At 40.3% G+C, this 14,382-nt stretch overlaps 1 protein-coding gene and 1 pseudogene across 3 annotated transcripts; one reads left to right on the forward strand and one right to left on the reverse strand.

Moving 5' to 3' along the window:
* Positions 1-1,558: 1,558 nt before the first annotated feature.
* Positions 1,559-14,139, forward strand: LOC111329826 (L-rhamnose-binding lectin ELEL-1-like). 3 transcript variants are annotated; one of them, XM_088725482.1, is made up of 4 exons: positions 1,559-1,755; positions 7,066-7,155; positions 7,675-7,964; positions 13,947-14,139. In XM_088725482.1, exons 2-3 carry the CDS (start codon positions 7,068-7,070, stop codon positions 7,959-7,961), a joined length of 375 nt encoding a protein of 124 aa, XP_088581608.1. In that variant the 5' UTR covers positions 1,559-1,755; positions 7,066-7,067; the 3' UTR covers positions 7,962-7,964; positions 13,947-14,139. The 3 variants fall into 3 exon arrangements, with proteins under 3 accessions (XP_088581608.1, XP_088581610.1, XP_088581607.1); XM_088725484.1 differs by lacking the exon at positions 1,559-1,755 and adding an exon at positions 5,218-5,462; XM_088725481.1 differs by lacking the exon at positions 1,559-1,755 and adding an exon at positions 6,558-6,744.
* LOC148728900 (uncharacterized) lies at positions 1,779-4,453 on the reverse strand (annotated as a pseudogene).
* Positions 14,140-14,382: the final 243 nt, after the last annotated feature.

Genomic DNA, 14,382 nt, shown 5'->3' on the forward strand with positions numbered 1-14,382 from the left:
CACGTTTTCCAGTTGCGCTTTGCCATTTCTACGTGGAAGTAAACTGTTTCGCGTTTGCCGTGTGCGAAAGATTTTCTTCACTTTTTTCTCTTGGAGAGTAGAAGCTAACTGCCGAGAAAGGGCACCAGAACTGTTCGTTGTAAGTCATACTAGGGCGCCTTCAAATCCACCATGAAGTGCATGAGCTCGCGCGAAACTAAAGCAGCAAGGTTTACGCTATTTTACGTGAAACGTGGAAGGGAAATCTGACGTTTGCCACTTCAAGTTAACCCGATGCTAAATTGCTCTATTAATATGTCCCTGATACGTCGAGTGCTTCTTTTGTGATGTTCGCTACAAGGTAAAGAAATGGCCAACCCACAAGATAACATTCCCGAAAATATAATTCCTACTCCATACAGTAATTAACCTAAGACTTACTAAATGCTTACATAATTTTCAAAAGGATAATTTAGCTTCTAATTCAAAGTGCTTTCATGCTTAAGATGAAATTTAAGAACGTTTAAAAGTTCATATGCCTCGAAAGAAAAAAATTGTTACATGTAAAAACTAAGTAAATAGTAAATCTCGCAAACATATATGAATCGCCTTTTAAATTTGTAGCTTTAAATTGTTTGATATTTGCATTCTTTCCCCCTAATTGCCTTCAAATGGACAAAAAACACGAATAGAATGCTGCAACACGAGGAACTTTATCTCCAAAACTCTATCATTAGCGCAAATCGTTTTACCCGTTCCAGTCATTTTCGACAAATCTGGGATACAGGGCTTAACTTTAGGAATTATTTGCTCTTCCAGCAAGCTGACTGCTTTGACTATTTAAAGGAAAGTGGTCCTCATTTTGCAAAACGATTATCAATGAAATAGGTAAACAGCAATTTCCCTCTATAACGTAAAATTCTCTCTTTTTATTAAAAAAAAATGCATCGGTGCTTGTAGGAAAAGTATCACTTAGAAAGTGCTCACTGATTCACCCAATCACAATGTCAATTAATCATTCATTGTGTGATTCCTTGACTACTTTAATATGAGTCGAAAGGAAAAAACGACAAAGTTACTTCAAACAGAAGTTAATTGGCAGGGTGAACCGGATCATTAGCCCTTAGCAGCGTTATCAATTTGCAGAACTGAAGGACTCTTTCACCTAGTCATGTGGCATCGTCAATAATTACATCAACATAATTTTTCGTCTTTTTTGTATCACCGTAGTTCTGCTTAGCACACCCATTTTCCACTTCAATCCATGTAACTTTAGAGAGAAAGTGCGGACAGCTTTTTTTCCCCGGCAGCTAAAGAGGTGTAATTGGATTCTCCAAGTGTTTACATCACTAAATACTTTGCGCTTTCTGGCTCGCACTTACACCCAAGTTACATTGTTTTTAGCAGTGTTGGTCTTCAATCTGAAGTCAGGGTCATTCGGTCTCACTCCAGACATGAACACAATACTTTTCCTGCTTCTTAATCAACGGCCCACTCAACTTTCTACCCTGGGCCAGGGTATCTGTAGACACCGTAAAACTGCAATGAGAATAAATGATCCGGATTAAATTCTGAGAGTGGATTTGCTGGTGGGTCAATCGAGGTGGAAGCCTTAGCGAGGTTCTTGCAATCGAATGCATTTGTTGAAAGATGATTATTATTTAGTGGATGCCTAGGGATATTCGGAAAGAAGACCCCCTAAAGCTCCCGATGGGAATCGAATGTATGATTGATCTTCTGATTAGTACTTCGGATGCACTACCACTGAGGCTCGAGGTAGGCAAGGCCGTTTATCGAGGTCCAAAATGACAAGCCCCCTGCATGCTGTTAAGAATTCTTATTGCTCATTTTATAACATTGTAAGAGTTCGAATCGTGCTTGTCAATTAGGACAGGCTCTTCAAAGTTGGGAATTTGTATTTTATTCCTTTTTTTTTAGCTGCATATACTTCTGTACTTATTTGTTTCAACAGAGTGCTGTGAGGAAATTTGAGCCCTTGAACATGCTGAAAGCCGAGTCTGTTCAACAAACTTTACAATCTGCTTTATAGTTATCTTTGACACACTTCTCCTGTTTCAGAGCTTTATTACCCCATTATGCCAGAGTCTTTTTTTTTATTTCCTCTCACCATAGAAATGATTTGTTTCCGTGCAGTCATAACAAGTCGTAAGGTTTAACTTTTTTATTCTCCTTGTGATTAATTCTGTTTTTTTGTAATGAATGAATACATTTTTCATTTATTTTTATCCCAACTCTAAACTGTAGTTTTCTTGCGGGCTAGGTAAACACGAACTTGAACGAGCTTGAGGTCTTACGCCTTAAAAAATTCTTATGGAGACACTGAAATACAGTTTTTTCTTCTCTTCTTTTGGTTTACCAAGCTATCAACAACAGCAGCGACAACAAAAATAGGTGATAAAAATAGCAGAAAAGTCAACTTTCATCGGTCCAATCTTTCATGTAGATCACCCGTTGTTATGACTACCTTTATGTGCCGACCGCCCACTAGATCAACACGGCCAGCGACCACTTTTTAGCACTTTTTTTCCTTTCATTTTGCTAAGTCTTAAGCAACACAGTTATAGATCATTACATATCGTTGTGCACGTCCACGGTGCAGCTGTTTCCCACAAGGTCAAATGGAAGCTGTCTCTGAAGTTTCTGTAATGCTGTATTTTAAAGTTCCAAATGATAAAACTGAGAATATAGCGATGTGCGCGAGGCACTCGTTGAGTTATGCCTCAATGGGGTTAACTCTTAGCCGTAAAACGACCAGAAAAAAATCGGACTTTAGACGTAAAAATTGACCCGTTTTTGTTATTAGTCGTAAAAAAAGGGAATCGTAAACAAATTGTATTTAAACCCTACTGGAAAGAAATTAACCGTCAGCCGTAAAAGTCATCGCCCAGTTGACACCGTCGTCATGAGACGAGAAGACAAAACGAGAATGTTTAAGTACTGTTGTCTCTTTCTAAGAGCAAATACGTTAAAAAGTAAAATATGACCAAAAATACAATAATGAAAATTGTGAAAGCAGCCGTTCATTAGGTGATAACGCATTCACACCGAAAGTTGGCAATCATTACTTAAGCGCGCTAAACATATTTATTTCTACTGTAAAATTTGCTTTCGACTTGGTGATCTGACACGTTTTGAAGAAGTTACAAATTTACAGATACGACGTAAATTTATCAAAAATCCTTTCAGATAAGAATTCAAGAACTTCAAGATTATCTTAAATTTGTCGAAAAGTTGAAAGAAAAAAAAACAGACTTATATGGATAAAAAACCTGCATGCGTTTGAAATATTGTATGATGTTGATTACAAACACCCCCCCTTAGCTGAGCAAACAACCTGGTGGTTGAGTTATTGGTGAACCATTCAAATACATCACAGCTAGATGTTGAGTTTTTTCCTTATTGACTTGGGCTATTTCTCTGGCTCGTTTTCGACGAGAAATGTTCTTTACTGCTTTTGAATTTTCTCGGCGAATCTCCTGAATTCGCCTACAATAAAGAAAAGGGTTTAATGATGCATTGGCGAACAACACTGTTATTGCAAAGCTCAAACAGGCGATCTTCACCGAATCTCTACCGGTTATTTCTATAACAAGAAACAGCGACAAATACGAAACGTAACAGAAAATTAATAGAGTATAGATATAAAAAATTGTGACCAAGGATGGTCGATAAAGCTGAAGATGGGGCGTGTTTTCGATCACGTGAAAAATAACTTGCGATTCGGGATCCTGAATTTGGAAACGTGACGTGATGATAGAGTTTTGTAGCGTGCGTAGGCGAATTTGAAGGGTGATATAAGCTGCGGCGCATATCAAGCCGGACAGATGATCACGCTTGCAATATTGAAGACTTGATAAATCTTGATAATTTTTATCCAGGCAATGACCCACAAGCTTGTAGCTGACCGAAGAAAAAGTAGTAAAGTGGCAACACGTCTCAGAGAAATTGCTACGTTGTACTCCTTTTTTAAATGAAGCGCCAGTAGTTTGTCAATAGCGATCGCAGTCACAGTCAAGAAAGACACGGCCGAAAACATATTAGAAGATAAATGAAAGCCGATCCCAGCGACACAAAACACTTGAAAGCTATCGTTCACTTCGGCCGCTTTGTAAGTGATATAAAGCGGTTGATTGAGGGCGTTGACTCCGAGGTCTGACATCGCAAGGCTGAAGAGGAGAGCTTTTGATGGGGAGCGAAGCGTCGAAGACGACCTTGTTCAACGCCCAGAGGATCGCTGAATTTCCAACGATCGCTGTAATGGACAAAACTACGTTGAGCACTCAATTTATGATGAATGGCAATCTCAACGCATTTTGACTATAGACTAACAATCGAGTCAGGTAGAAGCATGAGAGATTTAAACTCGTGTTCATCACTCTGGTAATATGGGCAATTGATTTCTGACCTCAACGAAAACTCTTTCGACGACTAAAAAGCCCGTAAAATGGCTTATATAAACGCAGCCGACATAAGGTCAATAGGCACAAATAAACAATACCAAGAGGTTCCAAGAATCTTTAGATTAGTATGACATGTTCGTCTTTCTCATGGAAATCATCCGGATCTGATGGGAATTTGACCAATCATGAGTTGATGAGTACGTTGTTTAAAAAAAAAATAACTCGACACGACAGGGAAGTGGCGAAACAACGAGATTGTTGAGTAGGAGGGTATTTTTTTCCTGCGAAAAAAGCCGCGGTTATAGCCTCAACAAAAGGAATTTTAAAAAATTTAAAATTTAACTTAAAATTTCCACCCACGAGAGCGCTTAGCTATTACCGACCCGTTCCAGCGGCAAAAGTTTCCAAATTCCGCTGCATCGATCCGAGAGTCCCCCGTTTTACCACCCATTCTGGCTAAATCGCTTTGTTGGTAATCCTTTTGCGCTTACTACCACAGGCATCCCAAGCTCACGTCTCAAGCAAAAGCGAAGGATTATTTCGTAAAAGCATCACGCGCTGTGTGACGCGATGTTAAGTTACGCAAGTAAAGCAGTGATGGCAAAGCAAGCCCAGAACAACAGAAATCGCCAAAAAACACAACAGAAACACAAGGAATCATCAAGCTATTCTTTATAACGCATTCAACGGTTGTCCGCGTAACTTAACACCGCGTCACACAATGCGTGACGCATTCATGAAATAATCCTTCGCTTTTGCTCAAGACGTGAGCTTGAGACACCTGTGTTACTACGAGATTCAAATATCAAAGCGCATTTTACCAAATAAAAGACTCTCCCAGGGGATCGTTAGGAAGGTTGTTCAGTTTTCCCTATTGTCAAACAACACCGTCTTGGGAGTCGTGCGTGTCATTCGACCCAAAGTGCTTTGATATTTGAATCGTAGTAAGGGCAAAAGGATTACGTGTACGTACCTACAAAGCGATTTAGTCAGAATGGGTGGTAAAACGGAGCGGCTCTCAGATCGATGCAGTGAAATTTGGAAACTTTCGCGTTGGAACGGGTAGGTAATAGTTAAGCGCTCTCGTAGGTGGAAATTTGGGGAAGATCGGTCGACTTTTGTGGAATTTATCGGCCTTTGAGTGGAGACGGTTGGTGTTCGGGACCGGTCGAAGTTTCCAGTCTTGAGTTTTCTTATACATGGTTGACCAGTACCACACGCGTTACAAAGAAAGTCGCCAAAACAGCGTTAAATTGACTGTAAACGACAAAGTAGCTACGGAAAAAAGGAAAGGAGACTTCATACGATATATTCCTCGCTTTTATTTCCCTTTTAATTTTTTCTTCATTTTTCTTATCATTTTTCCTATTATAAAGTTGACTCAGGTGACACTGCACGTGTTACAAAGTAAGTCGCCAAAACAGCGTTAAAACGACCGTTGGCAACAAAGCGGCTACAGAAAAAAAAAGTAAGGAGACTTCACATGTTTTATTCCTCGCTTTTATTATCCTTTTAAATTTTCTCTTTTTTTTTTTTTTTTTTTTTTTTTTTTTCAATTTGTCTCTTTAACGGCCCACACGTACGCTTGAAATTCGATCTTAATTTGTTAGTTCTTGCCGTTAATGAACTTTACACCCCAAAGTCACACACAGTACGCTTGGGCTGCCTATGATTTAACGCTCTCTCTTATTTTCGTATTGATAACAGTCCGCACTTCTCACCCAAATAATAATAATAATAATAAATAATAATAATAAATATATTTCAAAACTTTCCTTAGCTCACAACTGCTGCAAATCTTCATTCACAATATTTCTCGCTTGAAAAAAAGTCGTTTTGCAATTGAGAAAAATTCTGCCTTATTTAGACAGAGGTTTATCTTAAAATGTTTAACCCAATCTAATTTCAAATATTTAAAACCCATTTTTGACATATCTTGTCTCTGTAAATACTACGTGTCTTTTTGCAAGCTAAGATAAATTTGTCTCGAAATAAATCTTGGAGAAGAAGGCAGCTTTCAAAACAAGAAAAGATCTCGAAAGTGATACAGCTGTCTTACCATCAAACTTTGCATCGATATCAGGAAATCTTTTTTAAGACTTTGGACAGCTCTGAAAATAAAAACCCATTAACAAGGCTGGAATTGCTTTGACAAGACTCAAAATCTGTTGGCAAGCACATGAAAGCTCAAGTGAAAGCCAGGTGGCCTTGAAAAATATCTGGTCTAAAAGTAGATTAAAAAAAAAAAAAAGGAAAAGTGGCCTTTTTTACATTGAATCACTTCCCTTTTGCCGGACTGTTAATTAACCAAGTGTTCAGCGGCGTTCAGACTGAGATCCATCAGGTAAGTTTCATCGGTTACAATCCGAAAAGAGGATATGGTAAATGGGTATTCTATAATTTTTTTTACGGTTATCCTCTACATAGCAGGAGAGAAAGGTCACTTAAAAACAAAGCCGAAAGTAGGTCAAAAAATAATTTGTAACACAGCATCATCCGACGTTAACCATTCTCATAAACATATTGATTGGGAAACGGCATCTCATTCAAAGCCAACCGCGCTGTTATTGTTGTATGCAAGAAATAAAAGTGTCCTGCTGCATTAGGAGCTGAGTCAAAGCTACTGCATATAATTTCAATACAGTTTTCTTTTTTCTTTTTCTAGACATGGCTGCTGCAAAGTTGATTTTGATGGTGGTGCTCCTTGCATTGTTGACTTTCGTGGAACAAACCAAATCTGAAAAAAAGTGCTCAGGTGAGTTTTGAACCTTCAGACCCTCTTACTGACATCCCCACCGTGGTAATAGAGTTCTTACAAGAGGAGGGGGGGGGAGGAAAGGGGGAGAGAGGAATCTCGCCACTTCCATCCCAATATTTTGGAGACTTTTTTATCTATTTTGGTAGATAGCTTTTTCTGTTCGAGATAAAACAATGGGATAAAAAATTTTCGTTTTTCTCGTCTCTTTGTAGACCTTGCGACCTCTAAATGCCATGTTTCTGTTGATACTTGAACTTTTAACGTATGACAAACTTATTTAGTAAAATCATCATGCATCTATGACCAAGGAAAGTGCTGCGTCATACTTTACTTTTCTCTTGATCTTGAAATCGTTTCAAGTTTCAATGAAAAAGCTTCAAGGGTTGTGACCGTTTTTTTCCTCTTTTCTTAGTCAGCGGGATGGGGGATACTAAGTGATTTTCCGTTCGTGATTCCTGGAAGAGGTCGGTTTATTTATTATGTTGGTAATTTTTGTTTTTTCTTGCTTTTACTCAGTTAACCCATCCTCCGTTATTCTTTGTGAGAATGCCAAAGCAATCATTGGGTGCCCAAACAGGAAAAAATTGCATATAGTTTACGCGTCTTATGGCAGACATACCCGTAGTATCTGCCCTCACCATAGCATTCACACCACTTCTTGTCATGCATCGCACTCCCTTCTGAAAGTGAGTTTAAGATGCAACGGCAGAATCGCCTGTCATATACATGCAAGTCACTTGTTGTTCGGTGACCCGTGCTATGGAACGTACAAGTATCTTTATGTCAGCTACGTCTGCTACTAAAAGGTAAGTGTTAATATTTGAATGATATGTAGTGATTTGGTTCCCATTTAGTGGAAAGCTGACTGCGTATCTGGCGAAAAATGGCAAGTTCGAATCTAGGATTTCAGATCCTTGTAACGTTCTTTTCGGTCTCCCTCTAGATATCGGCTTATTCTGCTCGCTATTACACCGCTTTTGTAACTTTCTCTTTTCTACGGACTTTTATCGTACTAGTTTCTTTGCAAACTTTCAAACCAAAATACGGGATGTTACCTTCATGTAGATTTTTTTTTGCTTGACATACTTATACTTAAGATTGAAAATTTATGATAATATTTCTTTTCTTTACTTTTATGTTTTTATTATTATCATTATCATTGTTATCACTATTTTGTGTATATGTGCACGATCCTTCGCAGTAAAGCACTACTTAAGCAATAGTGAAAATCAGACCTGAAAAAAATTCAGGCCTGTACGGGATTCGAACCACTGACCTCTGCGATACTAGTGCAGCGCTCTACCAATTGAGCTAACAAGCCAACTGGGAGCAGGCCATCAAATTAATTCGACATAAACCCGTAGATGATAAATGAAACAACAAACATATGAAATACATATATATGAACTGCGGTTATGAAACGTATATGTGCTATATCATCTACGGGTTTATGTCGAATTAATTTGATGGCCTGCTCCCAGTTGGCTTGTTAGCTCAATTGGTAGAGCGCTGCACTAGTATCGCAGAGGTCAGTGGTTCGAATCCCGTACAGGCCTGAATTTTTTTCAGGTCTGATTTTCACTATTGCTTAAGTAGTGCTTTACTGCGAAGGATCGTGCACATATACGTTTCATAACCGCAGTTCATATATATGTATTTCATATGTTTGTTGTACTATTTTGTGTATATATATATACACAGCTTCCGGTAAAATAATATCAAAACATTGCATCCCTTCCTTTCTTTAGAGACAAACAACCGCATAACAAAAATAAATCTATCCGCATGAAAACTGTTCAATAAAACTTAGTAACATGAAACCGAATCTAACAGACTTCAACATAAGTCCAACGTGTCAACAGAGTTTAGTTCATAAAGTACATAGTCCTTGTACTTCTCCGGCATTCTGAAATTCCGTCTTGGTCTTGATGTCGCTATATTGTCCTCCTGTGGAAGGGTAGTTGAAGCGTCTTGAGAAATGGCCTCTGTGGCTTCCGGTAATTCCCTGGTGGGTTGTACCGCTTAACCAAGGCACTGTTCCGCCTATATTCCACACCCTCTTTGGACCTAACAGTCACCTCACTGCCTTCTTTAGTCTGCACTGTGTATGGCTCACTCTCAAAATTTGCTTCCAGCTTGTCAGACGTTTTCGTGTTCTTCAGTAAAACCGGGTCCCCAGGCACTACAGGGTTTACGGGGTAGCCCCTTGCTTGTTGTCAGCATGTTCCTTGTGGACCAACTTGTGATTCCAATCACGATCTCTGACCCCCTCGTCCAACAGGTTACCAGCGCACCTTAACTCTGGAAGTTTTGTTTTCAACTCTCTGCTAAACACGAGGAACGTAGGAGTAACCCCAGTGCTTGTTTGCGGTGTAGTTCTATATGCTAACAGAAACTTCTGCAGTTCTTCACGCCAGTTCTTTCCCTCGACATGAGCAACTTGCAAAGACTTAAGCAGAGATCTATTCTGTCTCTCGACATGTCCATTAGCCTGCTGCCAGAGTGGTTGAGATGTCAAGTGTTCGATTCCTTGATCAGAAAGAAACTTCTCAAACTCCTCACAGCTAAACTGTGGACCATTGTCAGATTTGAGTGTAAATGGAAATCCATATCTGGAGAATATCTGTCAGTACATCCACCACTCTCTTAGCTGTTGTTGAGCGCTGATCGCTACCTCGTAGAATCTGTGGTAATAGTCTACGACTACGAGTAAACTTTCTCCAGTGGGAAGAGGACCCAACAAGTCTATGGCGATGTCTTGCTAGGGTCCAGTAGGCGGCTTTACTCTTTTCATGGGCTTAGGATCTTGAAGTTCACCTACGACTTGGCATCCATAACAAGACTTACACATCCGCTCTGCGTCTGAGTCAATCTTTGGCCACCAATCATTTGTACTTAAACGTGCCTTCATTTTAACGATGCCTTGATGTCCCTCGTGGGCAAGACGCAAGACTTTTCCCCGTAAATCCTTCGGAACAACAATTCTTGTACCACGCAAAACAAGTTTGCCCAACATACACAATTCATCCTTGACACACACATAAGCTGTCATCTTACATTGAGACCAGTCCCCACCTAAAATGTACTGTCTCAGGCTCGCAAGTTCTGGGTCACTTTCAGAAGCCAATTGGACTTGTTTCTCTGTCAGGACAACAGGTAAACTTTCCTCGGCGACTGCCTCAACGAAGTAAAATTCCTCCCCACTTGAGTCTTTAGTTTCATATTGATTGAATCTCGAGAGAGAGTCCAAAATGTTCGCTTTGCCAGGCCGATAAACCACTCTTAAGTCATACCCCTGTAGTCTCGGAACCCATCGTTCAATATGTGCTGACGGTTTGGAAAGCTTGCCAAAAATACACTCGAGTGGCTTGTGATTAGTTTCAAGTTAAAATTTCTCACAAACCCATACAAGGTCAAGGGCCGCCTTCTCGGTCTGGCTGTATCTCCATTCCACTTTGATGAGGTTCCTAGACGCGTATGAGATTGCTCGCCACTCGCCGTCTTGAAATTGAGTCAGCACCGCACCCAAACCCTGTGGACCTGCATCGGCAATAATGCGCGCGTTACAGTCTCCCCTGAAATACGCAAGCGAAGTGGCCTGTGCAACAAGCTCTTTCAACTTCTGGAAGGATTTTTCCTGTGTTTCACCCCAGATGAAAGGCTCATTTTTCCTCACGGGGCTCCTGAGTGGTTCTGCTTCTTGTGCAAAGTTGGGAAGAAACTTTGCAGAATACTGCACAAGCTGAACAAATGATCTGACCTGTGAAGCATCTTGTGGAGGGCTTGCCTTTAAGATGGCAGCTACTTTCTCTTCACTGGGTGCAACACCTTGCCTACTTAAGTCATGACCGAAGAATGTTAGCTTGGGAAGACGAAACTGGCATTTGTCCCCATTCAGTGTTATTCCTTTCTCTTTCAATCGGGTCAGTACGGCATGTAAATTCCTGTCGTGTTCCTTTATGCCACAACCATGCACAATCAAATCATCTGCCATATGAGTTACTCCCTTGCAACCATGTAAAACATCTGCCACAATTTTCTGGTACTTTTCGGGCGCCGATGTTACCCCAGACATCAAACGTTTGTATCTGTATCAACCACGGTGTGTAACAAACGTTGTGATCTCGCGCGATCTTTCATCAAGTTACACCTGGTGGAAACCCTACTTGAGGTCGAGCTTGGAGAAAACAGTTGAGCCATTAAGGTCGTACAAGATGTCTCTTCCTCTCTATTGCTGAATTCGCCCTGCGCATGTCCACGCAAATCCGAATGTCATCATCTGTCTTCGGGACAACAACCAACGGCTAGACCCACTAAGTTGGGTTGTGTGACACCTCCTCGATGATATCTTTTGCTAACAGCTCATCCAACTTCTCGTCAACCTTGGCTCTTAACCCAAATGGTAGTCTCCTGACGGGTTGTGCAACAGGCCTGACATCGTTTTTTATGCACAATTTCTGCTGGAAATCCTTCAGTTTCCCGACCCCTGTAAAAACCTCTCTGCACTTCTCACGGATGTCGGCATCACTTCCTTCAGTAGTTAATGAACACACATCTGGACCGACCCTTTGTACGCCCAACTTCTCAGCAGTGTTCTTTCCGAGTAGTAATCTTCGTGGACCTTTAACCACTGTGAATTCATCGACACAACTGATGCCCCTAATCTCGCATACAATCTCAGACTTTTTTCCTTTTTTCCCGAGGAAAAACTGAATGGAACAAACTCCCAAAAGAAACTGTTTCTAGCCAACCCTCCGTACTTTTAAAAGCAAACTAACTTAAATTTATTTATCGGTAGTTTTAAATAGTTTTTATTAATTTTCAATAGTTTTTAATAGTGTTGTATATTTAGTATAGCCTCACTTATTATTGTCTTAGAGTTGGCGTGATGTCCTAAACGATTTTGCCGACATAACGATATTTAGATTTAGATTAGACACAAATGTCCCAATCACCTCAATAGGGTCTTTCTGCCCATAAGCAAACAACTTTATACTTGATTTCTTGGATTCACACTGGACACTCTTCTTCTTCAAAATTTCCCAGATTGCTTGGTCGATCACATGACGCGCCGGAGTCAATAAGTACCGCGGTTAACATCACTCCTCCAATCTTCAAATCTACTTTACTACCACTTGTAGGCTGACCAACTCCAACTGCAAATGCATAACAATTTTGTTGGCCAGTGGCTGAATCCTCAGATAGTTTGCAAGCTCTCCCCCGTGCATTATTCCTTCGCTCGTCATCTCTTGCGAAAGGTTTATGTTCCTTTGTTTTGCAACAGGCTGCAAAATGTCCAATCTCGCCGCATGCATTACATTCTTGCCACGGGCAGGACAATTCGGGTCGCGTGCCATATGGCCAGTGTAATTAAGGCGAAAACAGCCTCTCACTTTTGTCTGCTGAGAACCACCAGACGGTTTACCGGGCTTATATCCTCTGCCCCCTACCTTGCGCTGTCCTTTTTCCTTTTCCTTTGCAAAGAGGTCGGCCGAAAACAGCATTTACCTGACCGGATGACTGATCCATAGCCTTGACCTGCATGTTTACCGCTTCCTGCACACGAGCCAAATCTTGTAAATCTTTCAGAGCAACATTTGCTTTCTCAAGGAACTTACGGCGAAGACTGGGATCCTTCCATTTCTCATTAAGCTGATCTCTTATCGCCTCATCGACATTTTTAAACTCGCAGGAGATCGCTTTCTGCCTCAACCGACAAACAAACTGATCCACCGACTCTCCTGACGCCTGCTCCATTTGCCTAAACTGATGCCTTTCGATAGAACATTTAAATGTGGTGCGAAATAATTATCCAATAACTCCATACTCTCAGGGAACGGCTTCATATCCACACCGGTCAATTACGTGTAATAAAGCTCCTGTAAATTCAACCCTCCAGTATGCAACAGCAATGCAATTTGGTGTTCATCCTTCGTAATACCTTTTGCCACCAAATACAGATTAAACGAGCGTTTCCACAACTTCCAGCGAACTGCAAGCGTATTCGGATATTCCTCTGGATTCGATGGAGGAAGGCTGGCCACATCAAGAAGAGGAACAAACGTTGCAGCTGGCGAGGCCTGTGAACTTGAAGCTGCACTCGAACTGGTTCCACTGTCCACCATCTTCCGAGAAAATGGCAAGACTTTCCGCACAAATGACTTCCAAAAATATCCCCTACCTCACAAAACGAATTGAATCCTCGTCGCCAATGTAACGATGTCACTTGGATGGCCCCGCAATAACCCAGATTAAACTATAAAACGAAACTAGTCTTTATTCATCCGCCATGACAACCGGAAAGCATGGTCCATATAAATATCCATGATCCTTTGCAATGTCTTAGAACCTCCGCTAGGACAGCTTCCGGTAGAATGATATCAAAACATTACAATATTACTGTTTTATTTAGTCTCAGCTGGAAGATATCAGCTCGTTAGCTACTCTAAAACTCGATTATAAATAAAGTGTATATATGTACGTCAAAAACAAAAACTATTGTTCGCAGGTTGTCTAAGAACCCCTCGACATTCCGTAAACTATTTCTTTTTTCGTTCAAGTGTACACTCGGGATAGAAAAGCTTCCCTGAATAGTCTTGTGTTTTTTTTTTCTTTTTATGTTTTTGTTTGTTTTTTTTTGTTCCATTACCTGAGAGAAATAATAATGACAAAAAAATTTCCTAGCCAGCCTAGCCTCTTGCATCATAGCGAGGATATTGGGGCGAAAGAAGTTTTATTATTTCAATTTATTCGACTTTCTGGTGTTTCATGCCCTTTTTTCTCAACAGATGTCTTGCAAGTACCAGACTGAATACTGAAGCCAGGATCCAACTGATTCAAGGAATTTGGGGAGTAATCACGTTAAAACAAAAACTAAATTAGGTATAGCAGAACTGTATTCAAAAGATAATTGTAATGGTGTGGGTATCATAAAGTTACTAAAAATCCTTGTGAAATAAATAAAATGATCGCTTTGGTTAATAGGTTGTTAGTCTTGACACTCAAGATGTGACAAACGTTTACTCAATTCATAACCGCAGTCAATTCTTTTCACCCAGCTCTGAAATATGCCTAGGAAATTGCTGACAATTCTTTATCCTCTTTAGGCATCAAAGTTCAATTGAAGGCAACGGTTTATGCACTAGTGTGTATTAAAAAGCTACCGACTCGCATAATTACTTGTTGTATTCGTCTTCGCATCCATCTCACGTTAAGAATTCCATT

This window comes from Stylophora pistillata, chromosome 6 (assembly GCF_964205215.1).
Source record: "Stylophora pistillata chromosome 6, jaStyPist1.2, whole genome shotgun sequence".
In the NCBI taxonomy this organism is placed as follows: Eukaryota; Metazoa; Cnidaria; class Anthozoa; order Scleractinia; family Pocilloporidae; genus Stylophora; species Stylophora pistillata.

Excerpts from the sequence above, each read along its gene's own strand:
- LOC111329826 (XM_088725482.1), top strand. The coding sequence starts at position 7,068 with ATGGCTGCTGCAAAGTTGATTTTGATGGTGGTGCTCCTTGCATTGTTG. Across the intron at positions 7,156-7,674 it reads ATCTGAAAAAAAGTGCTCAG|TTAACCCATCCTCCGTTATT; the intron begins GTGAGTTTTGAA and ends GCTTTTACTCAG.